Raw genomic sequence first — 19,640 nt, 5'->3', positions numbered from 1 at the left:
TGTTTCATTCTCTCTAATCGATTTAGGCTGTAACTTATTAAGATCCCTTTAAAGCTCCCAAACCAGCAGCAAAGCACATACCTCCCCACATGCAGCCCCCCCACACAGACACACACACACACACAGACACACACAGACACACACACATACATACACATACACATTAAACTTCCTTTAAAGTCCTTTCTGTAGGTCTTACACAGATTAGATCCTGCTGCCTCTACAAAAAAAAGCTGCCTCTACAGATGTGCTGAGGTTTCGCCTTACAAAAACATAAGTACTTAAATGAACAATAGTACTCTTTTAATACAAAGTGCGCTTATCTTTTCACATAAAACTGATACCAAGTAGTGGTAAAACTGCAAGAAAATCATATTCACAAAAATTAAATAAAGCACACTTTTTGAGACCAAGGATGAGCAGTGAGCTTCGTGGAAGTTCAGGGTTCTTCAATATAAAAGATACTAATCTTTTCAGCGTGTAGTTTATTTCAAAATATATTACCTACCTATTTTCTTGGTATGCTCTCCCTAGACCAGTTTTTGTTTTCAGGTTTCCTCCCGACTACCAAAAACATGCCATGGATGAATGGATAAAAAAGAATCTTGCTGATTCTAACTACAGATAGCATAAAGTAGTGCTCTGGTAGTGATTGAAATAAAAAAAAAATAAAAAAAACTCACAGGTTCATCAGGCTATGACTCCATCAATCCTCTATTTTATCTTCAGCTATTAATTCAGGATTTGACAACAGCCATGCCAGCCTCCGCTTGACAAGTCACAGGCTTGGGAGCAGCGTTGATTTCCCAAGTGCTAACACCTCTCGCTTTCTCTCAGATATATAATTTTTTTTTCTTGTAGCATCTTGCTGCACTGTTTTTCGGAATGTATTAGGCCTATAGTGTTTCTATTTTCTCTCCATACCAGCAGTCTCATTTGTTTTGTGTTGTTGCTCTCGTAACTTCATTTAAAGAGTAGCATCGTTCTTCCTCCATGACACCAGACATCCCCTTCAGAAAGAAAGACGTTCAACGAAATTCAAGTCTGCCAGCGTTTCTTAATGAATCTTGTAGCTATAAGCCGACACACGGTGCATCAACTCGAATGCAATCATAATTTAGCCCTCCTAGTTTTTCCTTTTTGTCGATTTTTGGTGTGCAGTCTGTAGGCTGCACATATTTTAGAGTTTTGTGAGTGCAACGCGACCCAGGGACAGCGCTAATGGGAGAACATTAGCGTTATTGGAGGCGTATTGTGAGAGAGCGAATAGCGCTGCCTAAAGCTCTCCCACTGCTCCATATAAAAACGCTGCAGGACTGCCAAGTCTGAGCTCTTTCTGCCTTTTCTTTATTGAAGAAATAACAAACACTACATTGAGCATCACAGTCTGCAGGATTCATTAGTCTACTCGCAATCTAGCTTCTAAAATAAAGACCATTTTTAATCTATGGAGTTACACTTTTTTTTTTTTTCGGTTATCAGTGTTTGGTTGAGAGGAATCGGTGATGGTCCAGGGTGTTAAGGTTTAATCTTTCAGCTGTGAAGGAATGAACCTGAGAACGGAAAAGCATTCCCCGTCAGGTCATTGTGCCCTGTGTGCTCAGGTGTGTCGCAAGAGTGATAAGCCAGTCTTTCTCCTACACTGTGTGAGCAAACACACACCTACCCACACACATTCCCACAAACTAACACACACACACCCACCCGGCGACAGAACTGAGGTGCTCGTGAGAAAACGTTTTTAAAAAGGTCAGCACCCGGCTCCTAAATTGAAAGGAGATTGCAATCAGTCACGCCGTGGGTGTGTGAACAGTCCCCACACACACTCTTTCTCTTTTCACAGTTAAGGGGTCTTTCATCTCAGTAGTGTTCAAATGCACACTTCCATTAAGGCTAACTGTATCCATACCCTGCTAATGATGTAATTTTTATGTGCCTTTTGTGTGAATTTATTATTTTTTTAATGTTGAAAGTAAGATGTTAAAAACAGTTGAATGTTTTTGTTCAAATATTTTAGCAAAAGGTCTTAGGACCTGATATGCACATATGGCAATTTAATTGGATGTTCAGCTACATTTATTACATATTCATTTATGATACAGAACAATAATAAGCATATAATTGACTTAAAAGAGGTACTACTGTACATGAAAAATGAGCAATAGCAAATTGCTGAAGCAGCGTAATTGACAAGATAAAAAAATATACACCGTAAAGTTGCTTCCTGAACGAATCTAATTGGACATAATATATTTTATGTGTTAACTCGAAGCATAATTGAACTCCTAGATTTTCAGATACCAGACTCTGGTGTGTGCTGCTCTCCATTAGCAAGCCTAAAATTCTAACTTTTTTCAAAATAGATTTACGGTTTAACAACCAAAAGCCGTCACTTAGCACGCGGATCAGTAGAACAAACATTGGCTGTGTTTTGGACATTTGTGTCCAAAATACAGGCTGCATCCCATTAGCCCATGGCAACTTTGCCTGCTGCAGTTCCGGGCAGACGACAAAGGGAGTGATGAGTGGCGCATTTTGCTCTTCACGCCCCAACACACTCTCCAAACATCAGCACCGGAGGAGCGTGTTTGCGTTCAGGGCCTGAAATGGAAAAACAAAGGTGCCTTCATCTAATACTTCCTCGGAGAGCTCGCGTTCGTAATGTGTCCAAGTCTTCGTAATGTCTGCACACACACACTCACGCTAACACTATATTTTAGAAAAGAGCTGGCAGGAGGGAGATTACAGATACCTGTAGAGGTGGTCTGTTGTTCAAACACTGTTCTGTAGACACAGGTGGACCCGGAGTGTACACAGCGCCGTCTGCACCTGTCTCCATGTCTGCCTCGTCCTCCATTCTGCTAGTCGACTATATTATTAAACCTTATGCTTTATTCCCACGCTTTAATTTTATCTCAGCGAAGCGTCTGTCTGAACAGGCCTCATGCTCCTTCAATTCATAATTTAACTGCACACAAATCGGCAGGTTGACCGTGTCAGGAAAAGGGCGAGCGTGCACTCTAATTCAATGCCCCATTCGATTTAATAATTCTATCAAGGTTCTTTTAGGTATGAATCGATCTTATCTATCTTGACCTCTGAGGGAGAGCATCATTTGTGTGTTGTGATGTTTAATTTTTTCCTGTTCTTTCAGGATTGTCAGTTTTAAATGCAGCCTTGTCTAATAATATTAAAATCATCGTCATGATGACAGTCTTTGTGAAGAACACTTCAGAAGACTGGTTTGTGTGTTTGTGCATGCTAAGGTATTCTGCTACGGCCACAATCTGAACCCCGTTTTGGTCGCGTTCACTGTGCGGCTTATTCCGAGAAGCATAGAGCGGAAGTGGCCAAGGCACAAAGCATGTATAACCCTCCAAAAAATTTTTATTCATCTCTCGAAAATGACCACACAGCTCAACGGAGTGCCGCATCACCATGACAACCTCGGAACATTGCGCTTTCAGGGAGAACGAGGAGTTTCTGTTAGACACCGCTACCAATTTTCATACATCTCAAATGAAATTAAATGGTTTTGACGAGGCTCCGATGGCCAGTTCCTAAACAGTCTTCTGATTACGTTCAGGGTCTTTGTGACTCATTTGAAAGCAGCAGTTTATTATTTAAAATTATCATTTTTAAGCCACTCTCAACTTAAGAACCAATGAACCAATGTCCTCTGTTGAAGATACACAAGTTGTCTTTTCAGGAAAAGGGGCAGAGCTGAGCAGAAATGCCAGCATTTACTATTTAGCTGTCATTTTTTCATTTTTAGTGAAATATAAATTCAATTTAGCCAACAGAAAAGCCTGTTTTCTGAAGGCGGAAGGATGTGGGACATAAGACATATTTTCTGGTGCAGTAACTTTCTCTTGTCAAAGATTTTATTTTTCCATGATCTTAAGAATGTGCGATATTCGGCCATCTGAGCCAACAGAGAGAGAGCACATTGTGGTGTCTTTGGTTTTCATGGGGAAAGAAATGCTTATTTTTACTTTCCTGTTTACCCATTGCTTAGTGCACATCTGAAGAAATATTCACTCCATTCCTTTCTATTCATTAGGGTTTTGGTGGTAAAATTCTTTCTTTTTTTTTTGCTTCCTTTCTCTGCTTGCTAGGACCTGCTTTATTGTTAGTAGTGTTGGCAGCTCTGTGTCTGGTGCTTGAGTTAATTTCTAGGCTGGAAAATTGTAAACTGAAAAAACTAAAGCTATTTCGATTCAATTATTAAATCGCATGATCGTTATGAGTTAACTCATGACTAATGAATAACATGAGTGAAGAAAAGTCATCATAAATAAATGTGTATCGCGTTAAAGGATTTAATTTAGCATCTTTTTTTTTATTTATTTATATTTTTAATAAAAATGGTCAAGCAGAAATGCACGCTGCATTAATTGCGACTTTAGTTCCGTTAAACTACATTTGCGTTAAAGCGTTAATTATGACAGCCCAAAAAAAAAAAAAAAATATATATATATATATATATATATATATATATATATATATATATATATATATATATATATACACACACCCTTTAGGGAGGCCTGATGACCTATCTGGATGTTTTCTGGAGTAATCTTCTGTCATAATATACCAGGCATCTCTCAGCATTTCCCATAGTTCTTTTGTTGGTTTTCTTATATTTCTTATATGTCCAGAAGCTCACATACTGGCTATATCATGTTCAGCTCTGGACCCTGTGGAGGCCAGTTCATGACTGTTAGTGATTTATCAGCTGTTTTTCCCTCCAAATCTGATTCCACCTCATTAGCATTGTGATTGGGATAACCAGCATGCTTAAAAATGTAATCATTCCCAATCAGGAGCTTTCCAGAAGGAATGGAATCATGGACAAAAACCTTTTTAGCATTCCTAATCCCATCAATTTGCATTAAATCTCCAACATCATAGGCTGAAATGCAGCATCAAACCAGGACAGACTCTCCATCAAGTTTTACTAAAGGGCCATCATTTGTCCATCTCTCTCCAACTTTTCTTCACCCATATTGTAGTTGACTGGATGTGAAAATTGATTAGTCACTCCATTTCACCCTCAATTCAGCCTGTTCCCCTTTAAAAAAAAAGTGGATTCTTGGCTGCAAAACTTCCACAAAGACATTCCTGATGGGTCAACTTAGCATCCCGATAAAGATGCCAGATGTTGAGCAAGGACTCTTGTCCTTCCACGCTCTCAAAGAAGAAACTCTGAGAAACTCCTCAACAGATTTTGAATAGTTTCTTGGCTCTTTATTTTTTGTCCTTTACCTCACCTGATCCTTCATATTTCTTCAGAACAGCTTGAACATCACAGCTTGAGCCCTCTGAGAGCGGCTTTGCTGATGCAAAAGTTTGATTTTATGTCTGTCAAATTCTGTGATCTTTGGCATTTTAAAAGAATGTTGTGATTGAAAATTGGTCTTATGAACAAGTTCTAATGAATGAAAATCATACAACATGCATTTGTCATGCTCAAACATGTGTTGCACAAACCTTTTGCAATAGACCTTTTTGCAGCAGTCATTTTGACATGATTTATTAAAACAAATGCAGGTGTTAGCACTGATATTACTTAGGGTTTAATTCCATTTAGGTTGATGAGAGCTAGTTTCCTGTTATTGCTCAGTCACACTAAATACTTGCCACTTTAGCCAATAGAAGCTGTAAAAGTATTTTCTGGTTGTATTTTACTAAAGAGAGAATTATATATGGCCATTATACTAGTGCTGAAACAACAAGTCTAATTATAGCATAAGACTTTAGCACAGTACATAGAGATGTGTCATTTTCTTACAAACTTAATAAAAGAAAATTCAATATAAAGCTTAAAAAACTTTAAATTAGCCAATAGTCTTCTAGAGCAGCAGCTAAAACGTAAAAGAATTTAACACATTGAAGTGAAAAGTAAGTGTTATTGAGGTGTAAATTTAGTGATTATAGTTTATAATAACAGTGTAGCATGTACATGTGAACTACTGTTTGTTGAGCAACTTAATGACTCTCCATATATCCTCATACAATATTCTCATAGAAATAACAGTTTCTGCCAAAGACGAGACGAGAGAGAAGTATGTGTGCAGAATGCAATGCTGCTTTTTGCTGGCTCAACATTTGTTTTTTAATTGTCCTGTACTTTGGGATGTTGTACTGATTCTCTGTAATGTTTTTTGTGCTCCTCTTCTGTGTTTTGAGCATAATGTATAATGTGAGGATGTGGTGCAGCTTGTAATCGACTTTATGCGAAAGATTCTAGTGTAAATGTAAGACTTTTGAAATCATTGTCTGATAAGGCATGGGACATTTTTAAAATTTGCTGAGAAACGTTTCCACTCGAGATCATTGCCGATGGTGACTCACAGCTCTGTGAAGCAGCTGAACCTCACCTCAGCATCCTATCTGATGTGTGAATGAATCACAATCTGCTTCCTGGTACATGAAATCAGTGACCGGCTCTTGACTCATGCTGAGAGCCAAATCGAGAGGCAAATGATTGTCCTGACACCGCTCTAAACTTCTGGCTTTAAGTCTCATTATAGCTGAAGATTAGGCCTATTATGACTGTGGCATTGGCATACTTGATGGTGGCATTAGAGCCATTCTGATCACGATATCGTAGAGGAGCAAGGAGCAGAGCGACCGACTCAACACCCTGTGAATGGTTTCTAATTAGATACAGTGCGGAAGAGATGTCTTTGTTCTAATGTTGACTAAGTCCTTTATGTACCGAATGCAGATAAAGTAGTTTTTAACAATTTCCATCTTTTTTGTGTCTGTGTTCACATTTCAGCAAGCGGCACCAAGAAGGTCATCGGGTTGTACGGCGATACCATCAAGGTGCCTTGCAACGATGGCGACAACAGACCAGAAGATCTGATGTTCACGAAATGGAAACATGTAAGACTGCCGCTCGTCTTGTCTGATTTTGTCAGCTCTGGATCACTGGTGTCCTGCTGTCACATGTCAGGAAAACCAGGCACATTGTTGAAGTGTGAAGAGATGAATAAGTGGTTTGCACAGATTCGCTAGCTTTACTGTGACACACGAAAAAAGCGGAAAAAAAAAAGTGTAGCTTTTTTACATTCTCGGTTTTGCTGACTGAATATTATAAGTCAGTTCAGGTGTATGACAGATTAGTAATAGTGCTTTTGTCTTATTGTCCTTAGTCAAAGGAGAATGGCACTGCAGGAGATATTTTGGTGAAGCAGGTACAGAAGGAAAAGGCGAAGATCATAGCCACGGACAGCTATAAGGACCGTACTAGCATCGATTCAGACTCCAGCCTAATCATCACAGGTGCAATCCTGGATGACCAGAGATTCTTCACTTGCATGGTGGTCTCCTCCAATAATGTCAACGAATACCCTGTTGAGGTTGAAGTGCACAGTGAGTACAGCTTTTCCAACAATCCTGCCACTGCCAGAAGCAATATTTTTTTCTCAGAAATTTCTATATGGGATATTTACAGTACACTAGGGGTGTAAGTAGATATAGATACAGATAAGTATCGCGATATTTCATTCGGCGATACTGCATCGATATTAAAAAATATCGGTATTTAAAAAAAGAGTTATACAAGATCATGACAGTGTTATTTTGAGTTTATGTCCTGAGCTGCCACACATTTTTTTACCAGACGAAGCTTCGTTTGTGGTTTAATGAACAGTGCTATATACACAAACCTAAAGTTAGACCGGATTACACTTGCCAGAGTGCAGGACATCCCTGTCTTGCCTTGCCTGACTGCATTCTCTACCTTTACCTTTATATTTTTGCTTCTTCTACTAGCCTAATAGTAATGGCAATACTGGTAACATAATACAACAATCATCATCATCATCATCAGTCCCATATTAGGCGTCTTTAACGACTATGTGCATATGTTTAAAAAAGTTATTACAAAAAATTGGGTACAATGATACTAATTGTGTTCATGTATTGCAATACACGTGATGCCACTGAGCTGTGTCCCAGGTTTCATGGTATGGGTAGATTTACGAGGTTAGGGTTATTTTTAAGATGTAATTAATGCAGATCCCACTGTGTTCTGGTTCATTTTTTATTTTTGCTAAGGTTTGCATTTGGTGGTGTGTCCTTAATGACAGCTTTCCTAAAATTATATCCTATTCTTAAAATAAGAATTATCCAATACATTACCTCGATTACAGTATCGCAATGTATCGCATAATATCGTATCATAACCCCTGTATTGGGGCCAAAATCATGCCAATACAGGCAAAGAACTATATTCTGAGCTGAGAATGATTCACCCACTAAATAACAAGTTTTCAGTAGTGGTCCAACTGCATTGATAGTTGGGTTTACGGGAGCTGACAAATTGTTCATAGCAGCAGATAAACAGTTTTGTAATTTTATAGCTGCAAAGTGACCTTAATGGGTCCTAGGTTTCCATGATAAAATGTCCATTGTAGATAGATGTGGTGAAAGGTAGCCCCTTTGCACTATAATATTTGGCAACCGAACACGCTCATATTGTGCACATTGTGATGCCGATTGTCAGTAAATGTTCCGTGTTTAATAATCCGCAGAGAGACCGTCAGCACCCGAATTCAGGAACAAAGCGAGTCGGCTGGACGACGGCAAACTTACACCGGTGAGTGCTTTAAAACGGTGTCCTTTAGGATTTGAATTGCATTAAATCTGACATCGAATATATTGGGTTTTTTTTTTTTACATTCTTTTTTTCCTTTAAACAGTTTTAACACAAAACACACTTGCATTGTATCTTGCTGCCTGGTAGCTCAGGGCAAATTTAGTATACAAACTCGCACACATGCATACATAACACATAGACACATAACACATAGAGCCTCTTAATACAAGAATCTCTTATATGTAGTGATGTTCCCCCACAGAAGAAGCAAAAAGCCATAGCAGCAGCACAGAACAGCAGCTTTAGGAGCCAAACAACAGAGAGAAAATATGACATTACTTTTACGATGGTAGTAAAAAAGGGAATTAGCAACCTATACAGGCTCAGCTACACTTTATCTGGGCTGGGTTCAGTTGGGAGGCTGTTATAGCGAATGCGCTCTGGCAAGCTGGAAGTTCAGAGGAACGTAGGCATTCTTTATGAGTGGATGGTAGAGGGCAAAGAAGGACTTTTTCTTTCTAGCCACCTGCTGAGGTCTGTCATGTTTAAAGCACTGCTACTTTGTGTACAAAGATAGTGAAAAAAGGCAAGAGCTCAACCCTGTGACATTTCATGTTAAAAACATTTTGCCTGTCTGATGCTGAGGCTTAGCTCAGGACCGAGAAGCAGAGAAGAAAGGAGGAAGAAGTATAAAGCGAGAAGGACTCTGAGTTGGATCATGCGATGCTCTGATCTTAGAGTGTGTGTATGTGTGTGTGTTCAGCGTGAGCCTTGTTCTACTGCACGCTTGTGATTAAATTGTCAGGAAGGAGTCCTCTTTGTTCAGAAATTGCAAAATACGAGAGGCTCTACAGAATCTACAGAAGATTTCCAGCACAGTACGGTGATGAGACGCTCACCTGCAGTAAGATATTTGAGTGGTGTAAACGTTTTAAAGATGGTCGTATTCCGTCAGCGATGATCCCGGTTGTGGTGGTTTCCAGTCCACAGCAGTCGTTCCTGTGAAACCCTTAAAAGAGTTCCTCAGAGGTCAGCATTTTAGCACTAAAGAAGAAGTGAAGCCGGCTGTCCTAGGATGGTTCAAGCGTACTAACAAATCTTTATATGCCAAAGTTTTCCAGGCATTTTTATGAAATTATGGGATATGTGTATAAATAAAGCAGGAGAGTATGTTGAAAAAGTTTATACAGTTTCCATTGCTTGGAATTTTTATTTGTTTTTTATTTTATAAACTGAAAGGTCCTGGTTTTGACGTGAAGGCCCCTTTTAGGATATTTACAGGGTATAGGATATTTGGCTGTGAAGTGCTTCCAAAGTTCTATAATGTAAACCCCTCAAATTTCTGATTCAGTGTATATGACGTGCTGGGAATGATTTACTAATTAAATATTTTTAATGCTGATCCAATTGCACTGATAAATGGATTAAAGGGGAGCTGACAAATTGTGCATAACAGCAGACACCCTACAGTTTTGTAATTATAAAACTGCAAATGACTTAAATGGGTCTTATGTTTCGCTGATAAAATATAGATTGTGGATAGAGCTGATGAAAGCTAGCCCAGTTGCCCAAGAGTGTGCATTTTTTCCCACAAGGTTCTCAAAATCTAGATATGTACCATTCTAATGTTCATTTACAATCAAGAACTAAGGCAGGGTACCTTTTAGACGACTATTCCTAACAAGCATTTATTAAATTTTTTCTTTTTGTTATATGGGGAAATGAATAGTAATAGCTAAGGAGCTTTCTTATCTTTTGCTTTAAGTAAATGACGCTGCTGTTCCTCCTGTAATGGTGTTTCTATATATGCGTTTTCTTTTTAAAGAGCATGCTCTATCTTTTACCGCTTCTGTTTGTTCTTTTATCATTTTAATGACCTGCAGTCAGGGTTTGCTAGCGCAGGGTTACGCCCAGCACGACAAACTGAAACTGATGAGGAAAAAACAATGAGCACACGCCTATATTCGCTTACCCAGTCACATTAGTCACATGTCCGGAAATTACACAATCTTAGTGACCTCATCGCAATGACTAGTAGCACCAAAATCACCTAGAGTCACTGCATTTATATGGCAGAGCTGTGGAAATTCCCAAAGTTTCACCTGGCAAGAAAGGCAACTGAAATCATTTAAATGTCAGGTTACAGGTTGTGTAACTGAAACTCCAAATATAGTATCTTTGACATACAGACTGGATGGTACAAAGAAAATGGTGGAAATAAAAGCACTTCCTGGTTTACATATTAGAGAATGTTTAAGCAGGAGAAAGTTTCGGTTCGGTGATCTGGTTATTCTTTGAAGATAAATATCCTGTGTGTATTTGTGCTTGTGTGTGTGTGTGTGTGTGTGCTTTAGCTGGGAGAGTGTGTAGCTGCCAGCGCAAACCCCCCAGCAGAAATCATCTGGGTGAAGAATAACAAGACACTAGAGGCAGACAACAAACGTGAGTGTTATATATTCCGTCATTCTCAGTAAAAGGAATAAGGTGAATGAGGAAACACTCATATAATAGTTTGTAACAGCAGGTATGTTTGTTTGCACTAAATGTAAGACTGATATGCTCTGTGTATGTGTGTGAACAGTGATCATTATCAGTGCCTCCATAACGAAGGACCCAGCCACTGGTTTGTCCACCACAACCTCAAAGTTGCAGTACACAGCAGGGAAACAGGATGCGACCTCAAAGTTCGCTTGCGTCGTGAAGCACGTGACCGGACCTGACCAAATGTCTGCACCTGAAACCTTCAGTATCCACTGTAAGTGCAGCCCTGCATTCATGACATGAAGCAACCTCCCTTCACCCCCAGCTCAAGTGTGTCACCTTTATAAGAAGTGTTGATAGAGTTTTCATATTTTCTGCACGTTGCAGACTGTATCATGTTTATGGATGAGTAACGGTCAGGACAGGGGATTACACAGAGTGTTTGATTATTTAGTCAAACATCCTTTTTTTCCCTCAAAAAAAGTTTTTGAAGAAGAAACAGAACATAAATTTCTTTTAGCAGAAAATATGTGTAAATGATACACCAACCAGACATAAAATTTACTTTAAGCATTACGATTGGTGAAGTGAACAAAACTAATTATCTCTTCATCATGGCAACTGTTAGAGAATGAGATATTATTAGGCAGCAAGTGAACATTTTGCTCTCGAAGTTGATGTGTTAGAAGCAGGAAAAATGGGCAAGCGCAAGGATTTAAGCAAGGGCCAAATTGTGACGTCTACACAAAAAACACGGCCACCGGGGCCACAAAAACGTCAGAAAAAGGTTCCGGTGGCTGAATGAGTCAAGTTGATGTCGCTCTTACATGTTTTTTTGCTCTCACCTTCATCTTTTGTCTCTTTCTCTGTCTTTATCCTCCTTTCAGACCCCACTGAGAAGGTGAACCTGCAGGTTCTGCCTCTGGGCTCCATTAAGGAAGGTGATAACGTGATACTGAAATGCCAGGCCGACGGAAACCCTCCACCCACCAGCTTCAACTTCCACATTAAGGTGAAAATGTCTTTCCCGCAGAGAAATGCACCTCTGGGTCCTACTATCCACTTCATATATATAAGTGCATGGAGAGGTCAGACTCCAGTTCTACTACCGTGGGGATTTTTATTTTTTTTTCAAATCTTTTACTTGGAAATGTAAGAAAATGTGCATCTGAAAGACTTGATGCGCCTAAATAAATTTTTTTTACTGACATAAAAGAGTAGAGTTCGACCAATATGGGTTTTTCTCTGGCCGATGCCGATATTTACAAATCAGGGCAGCCGAAGGCCGATATGTGATGCTGATTTTTTTTTTGGCCGATATGTTTGGCAGCAGCCCCACCCTCATCTCATAAAATCTAAAGGTTAATTAATAAGACGTGATACAGAAAATTGCTTATGTTAAACATTTATTGAACAACCAATCCTCTTCAATCAGTGCACGTGTTAGCAGGTTTTGGTCCCCGTGCCTACCTGTGGCCTAAACTACAGCTTGGAGGCTCTCTAAGGATAAATAGTTTCAAAAACTTACCCGCATTCTCTCCAAATGTTATTCTCATTCTCTCTCGAAAAGTAGCATCATATTTAACCAATGAACTATATAAAGCTAGATTAAGAACGAAGGATAAAAACTAAAGCCCGGGACACACCAAGCCGGCGTTTGCCTCGGGTGGCTTTAGTTTTTCCGGTGTGTTCCGCACCGTTGGCTCTAGTCAGACGGGGTCAGCTGTTTTTCTGGTGATTCTGCATGTCTAATTGGCTATGGAGCTCTTCGGCGAGAAAGAGAACTCCGATTGGCTATTCAGCTTAGTGACGGAGTAAAAAGGGAACACACAGACACTAGTCATTCTTGCACTCGTCTTTGCAATTCGGAGGACATGACTGAACAAAAGCTACACAAATCCATTAGTAATGATCGTGACTGGTGTATACGCTGCTTACTTTATACATTCACAGTTCTAGCTCTTCCAGTTTCCCTGTTTGGATGCTGAATACAAAATACTGCCACCCGCTGGTATGAGAGACTTATGTTCTCTCATGTTTTGGTGTGTCAGATGCGCCAGCCTAATAATCTGCCTAATTTCCACCACAATCAGCGGTTTAGTTAAAAAATGCAAAAACAGCCAACTGTTCTATTGGTTGACCTCTATAAAAAGGAAAGGCTTTCATTTTTTTTTCTTTGTACCTCCAACAGCCTGATTTTTTTGCACTTTATTTAAAAGTACTGTAAAAATTGTTCTGCGTGCAGGGAAAGAAGGTCCTGGTAACCGACTCAGACGTCTACACTCTGTCTGGCATCAACCGAGCTGACTTTGGTGAATACAAGTGCTCTCTGATCGACAACGAAAACATGCAGTCTTCAGTGAACATCACTGTCACCTGTAAGCACCCAGATTTCTTCTGTTTCCCAATTCTTGCCTTTCTACTTTCACTGTTGGCCTGCTTTTTCATTTTGCTCACTGTGCCTCCATCATAATCTCCAATTGGTCTTTCAGGAAAATTTCACTGAAGCAATGAAGAGTTTTCAAAGATTTTCCTTTTTTTTTTTTTATCTTTTACAGACATAAATTAGCTTGCAAGAAACATACTAATCAAATTTGATCGCAAGTCTGGGACACAGTGGGCAGTTGGACTAATTAGAGGTTGTGACTGTGGTTGAGCCGAGGTCTCGCTCCGAGTCTGCGTTTTTATATGCGACGCACTCTTAATTACTCTCTAAGAAGTGTCCGTGTGTTTGCTATTAAATGTGACATTGCTGAAGCAACCTGTGTGCATGTTATGCTCCACTGTGCTGTTCATGTCTAAACGTAGTATTGAACAATTGAAGCTTTACAGAAAAGTGACAGAAAACAGAAAAGCGGTCTAGGGTTAGTTACAAGTTTTAATCACAACGATGCCACAGATAGCCAGAGCTGGAAGCCAAAGAGAGTGAAATCGGCCGTGATTTCTGGTTGAGCAAATCACATACTATGGCTCTACTATCAATTACTGCAATACTAGCCAGTTGTGTGGGCTTATGTATGTGGAAGAGGGTAGATAGCTCTTTCTGCCAACTGTGCTATAGGATATGGCCCACTGAAACTGAATAAGAAGCAGTTGTAAGTTTTTTCAAGCACTGCTCCACTAGTCTCAGCTTCTCTCAGGGAATGAGGTAGGATTACATTAACTCTTTTCTGTTCTGGTACCGAGGTGGTGGATTAAACTTCCCTTAGATGACTTAACAGCTGAGTCATATCTGCAAACAACGGGTGAAGACCCACCTCTTTTCTGAAACACTTGAACTAGCGCTTATTTTACCTGTTTGTTTTATGTCTTTATGTTTAAAAGCAGAAAATAAGTGTGCTATAATTCCTCTCAACAGAGTTTAGGCTGATGATATCCAAAATTTGCAACCTAGTGAACCAATGTTGATTTATTCATTGATAGAGACTCAAAAAATGTTTTATGCCGCTATGGATAAGGGCATATGCTAAATGCCGTCAATGTAAATGTAAAAGATGCTAACTTCACCTATTTTAGAGGGAGCATGAGTTAGCCTTTGCTCTCTCTGGTTTTTAACTGTTAAATGACAGGGGAGTGCATGGGTGTGAAATGGCCAAGGCCAAATTGGGTGGAAAAAAAGAAAAGTTTTGACCTTGTGCTGCATTTGGCTAGTCAGCTTTTTTTTCTTTCTTTCTTTTTTTTTGAAAACTAAATGTGCCAGAGGATTTACTTTTTGTTATTGAGGTCAAGGTTAGGTTCAGTGTAAGTGCAGGGATAGCATTATTTAGCTACAGTAACACAAGTCCGTGAAAAAAAATCCCCAAGATGATAGAAAGAATTGCAAAGGTGTACTGTGTGTGTGTGTGTGTGTGTGTGTGTGTGTGTGTGTGTGTGTGTGTGTGTGTGTGTGGAGAAAGAGTGGGATTTTGCGATTTACTGGACTGATAAGCATGAGAGTCACACCTGCAGTGAGAAGATACAGTGTGAGGCATCTGTTCTCCGTCTCTCTCTGTTTTCACACTCTGTGTGCTTTATTGCTACAGCAAGTAATGATGCATTCACATTGCCAAAGCCTGGCATCGAATATGTGTGTAGGTGACTATAAAAATAATTAAATTCACAATTGAACAAAGGGTGTAAAAAAAAAAAAAACACCAAAAAAAAAAACCTTAAAGCTACAGTTTGTAATGTTTAATTACAATTCTCTAATAAATCTTATAGATCTGGACCTGAACGTCATTCCCTCAGGAAACATCCTGAAAAAGGTTGGGGAGTCTTTGGAGGTGAAGATTGACAAGAATTCTTCAAGTGAACCCTCAGTGATCTGGTCTAAGGTACAGGCTCCAGTTCACAAGATGCTCCTTCTGCTCCTGTCACTCAAATCTGGGGTTTATAAGCTTGTAGTGCTCAATGAGGAACATTAAACAGAGCTAATATTATCTTTATTACCCTTTATTTTCTTTATAAACTACAGCTGTTTAGAATGAACATGCGGGTATATGAGCTGAGTCACATGATCACTTTGGTGCAACATTTGGGTCTGTGTGTGTAATTGGTTCAATCATGTCCCACATTGCAGCACTTCCTAAGTACTAAAGAGCTAAAAAAAAAATCTTCCTCCTGCAGGACAATGGCAAGCTGGACAAACTGCCTGACTTCAGCTCTCTAACATATAATCATGCCGGTTTCTATGTGTGTGAGGCGTCTGTAGCCGGAATCAAACGCAACGCCAGCTTCAAACTGGTTGTGGAAGGTAAGAAATGATCACACTTCAGCCGCACACGGTCACACCAGAGGCATCATCTCACACGTAGGATAAAAGCGACTAGTAATTACTTCACAAAAATTTAAATAGATGCCGGTCTAAAAAAAAGGCTGTAAATGTAAGCCATGTATTTGTGCTCAAACGGACACCCATTTTAAGATTATACAATGGCGATAATTTCATAATTATGTCTTTGTTCATCCCCTTTCTTTGTCCCTTTTTTTTGGTCTCTGTCCTACAGGCATGCCTGTGATTAAGAGTCTGAAGAAAGAGAGGAGCACAGATGGCAAAGCAAAGGTGCTGATCTGTGTGGCTGAGGGAGCGCCTGAACCTGAAGTGACCTGGAGTGTCAATGGAACCCATGTGAGTCTCAGACATTCTTTTCTATCTTTTCTTGATTTCTCTCTCTCTCGCACACACACACACATTAGTGTAACTGTAGAGAGCGTTTTAACTCTGACAAATAATAAGAGTGGGGAATCAGAATGGAAGGAAATTCATCTCTCTGTTTTCTCTTCTCTCTGCTCACTGCGACAAAGAACACTCATTAGTCAAAACCACCACCAGGTGTGTGCTCCTTACCACTCGTTTCCTCCGACTCATTCACAAACCACCACACCCCTCAGTGCCAGAGTGACTAAAGTAATTATACACAGAAACAGATAATTGCAAAACCAGAGATCTAAGTAAGTTATACAACATGATAGGCTGTGCTTTTGGAGGAAATTAATCAACGGGGAAAAGTGATAGCTGGCTGGTTATATAACATCATGTGCAATGATGTTGTACTTCTTCTTTTGTAGCACAATGTCAGTGCTTATGTCAATGAATGTGACACTTCTTTCTTTCTTTTATTAATTTTTTTTTTAAACCTTACAACGATTTTAAACGTATATATTATAGTTGCATTTAATGTTGTGGAACACTTGTAAAAGCAAATCAGTTATCCCTATTATCCCTTATTATCCCTCAGTCTCAAGAGGCAGACATTTCCATGCCAGAAAACATGAAGCTACATCTTTACTGAGCGTTAAACAGATTTGTATTGCAGACATTCTGACAAATGAAGTCATATTCATGCTGTTCTAGAAAATAAACCAATGCCTTCTGACCAATCAGAATAAATGTAAATGAAGAGTGAATATGACTTATGTACAAAAACAGAACATCCTGTTTACGCCTAATAGTGACTTCTCAGTGCAGACATTTTCCTGTCAGTCAAAATCATGCATACATTTCATGAAATCATAATCAATAGTGATTATAACCCGATCCTCGTATTACAGCAACTAACCCTAATTTGCATCTGTTCATGTCGCAAGCCTAAATGACAGAATAAGTACTTTCATCGTTCCTGCTATATTTAGGAAGCACTGGTTTCGCTGCCAAAGCACACAGGGAAAGCTCTGTGGTTTTGACTGAAATGTCCCACTAATGTAATATTTTCATTTCTCTGGAGTGCAGAAAGGACTTTTTTTTTCCTGTTCAACCAATAACATAAACTGTACTCACAAAGGATCTTATTTATGAAATGTTTTGTTGGGTAGGAATTGGGTAGTTTCTGAGATGCTGTTTTTCTATGCTGAATGCCAACCTGTATATTACCAAGAGTGTGTGTGTGCAGGGATCAGCTGATTTGCATTCAGTGAAGTCCATTAATCTTCCCATAAAGGAAAGCTCTCTGAACTAAAATGGCAAGTAAATGGCAAAAAAATGAAGACTTTGTTATTAGTAGAAGCCAAAGCCTTTAAGATTTCACATCTATTCCAATATGTATATTATTACTAAGATAAAACAGAGTTATATATATTTAGAAATAATTCCAGAAAATGAGAATTAGATGTGAAAGGGGACAAAAGGGAGGGGAGAGAAAAAAAAGGAACTGCACCATTTGATTGTGGGTCACCAAGTACATTAAATTACACTGGAAAACTGCCTTTAAAAAAAAAAAAAAAATGTCTGTAGGGGCAGAGAGTCACAGTGGTTCAGAGCAATTCTGTAAACCGCTCTGGGTAAGTGGCTCTGCTAAATGTTGATATATTAGCAACAGTGCATTTCATATATGAAAGTTTATTAAAAAAATAATGTGCTACAGAGAGATTCATATCCAGCTTGATAAATAACTCCCAATGTGTGAATGATATCATACATGTACATATAGTTTTATACTAAAATAGCACCATAATGGCGAAGAAAACTATACAAAATAGAAAGAATAGAGAAAATAGAGAGAATACAAAACATAAATGATGAGATTTTAAGAACTAAGTGAGTTCAAAGTATGAAAAAGAGAAACAAGACAGAAATAGAATACAGAAGTAAAATTTTGCTGGGTTGACTGGAAGAGGAACTGTCGAAGTGTGACCTAATATTCTACTGAGCAACAGTTAAGTAGTAAAGAATCCAAATAAATGTTTATTTTTATCTACTATGTGCACTTTGTAGTTAGAGAAGAACTGTAGCAGTGTTTAATTCATCATGCAAATGATTTCAGAAATTTAGGATGTTTGCAGGGAATGGAGAATTTTCTCACTGTGGATTTGCATGACACTACAGATTCAAGACAATTATAGTTTTATTAAATCATTTATAGTAGTTCATGAAAATGAGAACCAAATTTTAAGTACTAAATAATGTTAAATTCAGTTTAATTCATTTCGATTTGTTTAGCGCTTTTAACAATGGACATTGTCTCAAAGCAGCTTTTCACAGATAATGTATAATGTAAGAAAGGATGAATAAGATGTTCTTCATAAGTTAGTTTGTCCCTAATGAGCGAGCCGGTGGCAACGGTGGCAGGGAAAAACTCCTTGAGATGGCATAAGGAAGAAACCTTGCGCTTAACCAGACTCAAGAGGGAACCCATCCTCATCTGGGTTGCACCGAATGTCTATTTATTACAGCTTAACGATGTTGAGGTGTGGAGTGATGGTGATCAGATGCAAACTGTAGTCCTGAGTCAGTGTAGCAGACTGTTGACATTAAGTACAGTCAAAATCCATCCTTTAAAGCTCCTGTGTTACTCTGTCATTTCATGGATCTCCAGGCCGTCCCCAAAGAGTGGCCTCCAATCGAAGAGAACATTATCCAGAGGCAGGCCGGGACGAAGCAGGCAGATACGAGGAGAGGAGGGGAGAGGGGCGGGAACAGTGGTCACTGATACCTCAGGAGCATGTTTAACTTAACTGAGAGAGAGAGAGAGAGAGAGAGAGCAAGCAGAGGGGTGGCAGGGAGAGAAAGATATGGATTATTATTGTTGTTATGAAAGGTAAAGACATTGTGTAGTTTGGGACTCCGGCAAGACTTTTTATGGCAGCATAACTAAAAGGGAGAGCCAGAAAGTAGCACAGACCTCAGAGATCGCTGGGATAAGAGACGACCCGTCGAGTGAACGTGTGAGTGTGAGGGGACGACACCATACAAATATTTCAGTTCACTTGAGACCATCAGGGATGATCTGCTCTTTTACCTAAGAAAAACCTCCTGATAAAAAAGCTTGACTAAATTAATATGTTTTCAGCCTTGACTTGAACACTGAGACTGTGTCTGAATCCCGAACACTGATTAGAAGGCTGTTCCATAACTGTGGGGCTTTATAAGAGAAAGATCTGCCCCTTGCTGTAGTCTTCTTTGTTTGAGGTACCAACAAAAAGCCTGCACCTTTTGATCTAAGTTGGCGTGGGGATCATATTGGTACAGAAGTTCACTCAGATACTGCGGTTAAGTGCTTTATATGTCAGTAGTAGTATTTTATAATTAATGCGAGATTTGATGGGGAGCAGTGTAGACTAATTAAAACGG

At 39.2% G+C, this 19,640-nt stretch overlaps 1 protein-coding gene across 2 annotated transcripts in view; it reads left to right on the top strand.

Annotated features, from left to right (window-relative positions):
• The window catches only part of alcama (activated leukocyte cell adhesion molecule a), a 70,300-nt gene that overhangs the window by 39,680 nt on the left and 10,980 nt on the right, over positions 1-19,640 (top strand). For both annotated transcript variants that reach the window (XM_046860991.1, XM_046860990.1), the window contains exons 2-11: positions 6,791-6,897; positions 7,167-7,386; positions 8,550-8,614; positions 10,969-11,056; positions 11,196-11,369; positions 11,983-12,107; positions 13,341-13,473; positions 15,296-15,408; positions 15,701-15,827; positions 16,081-16,202. In XM_046860991.1, the coding sequence (XP_046716947.1) occupies positions 6,791-6,897; positions 7,167-7,386; positions 8,550-8,614; positions 10,969-11,056; positions 11,196-11,369; positions 11,983-12,107; positions 13,341-13,473; positions 15,296-15,408; positions 15,701-15,827; positions 16,081-16,202 (1,274 nt within the window). The remainder of the gene's footprint in view (positions 1-6,790; positions 6,898-7,166; positions 7,387-8,549; positions 8,615-10,968; positions 11,057-11,195; positions 11,370-11,982; positions 12,108-13,340; positions 13,474-15,295; positions 15,409-15,700; positions 15,828-16,080; positions 16,203-19,640) is intronic.

The sequence above is a fragment of the Silurus meridionalis genome, chromosome 11 (genome assembly GCF_014805685.1).
Source record: "Silurus meridionalis isolate SWU-2019-XX chromosome 11, ASM1480568v1, whole genome shotgun sequence".
Classification (NCBI taxonomy): Eukaryota; Metazoa; Chordata; class Actinopteri; order Siluriformes; family Siluridae; genus Silurus; species Silurus meridionalis.
This window is presented reverse-complemented; position numbering and strand designations above follow the sequence as displayed.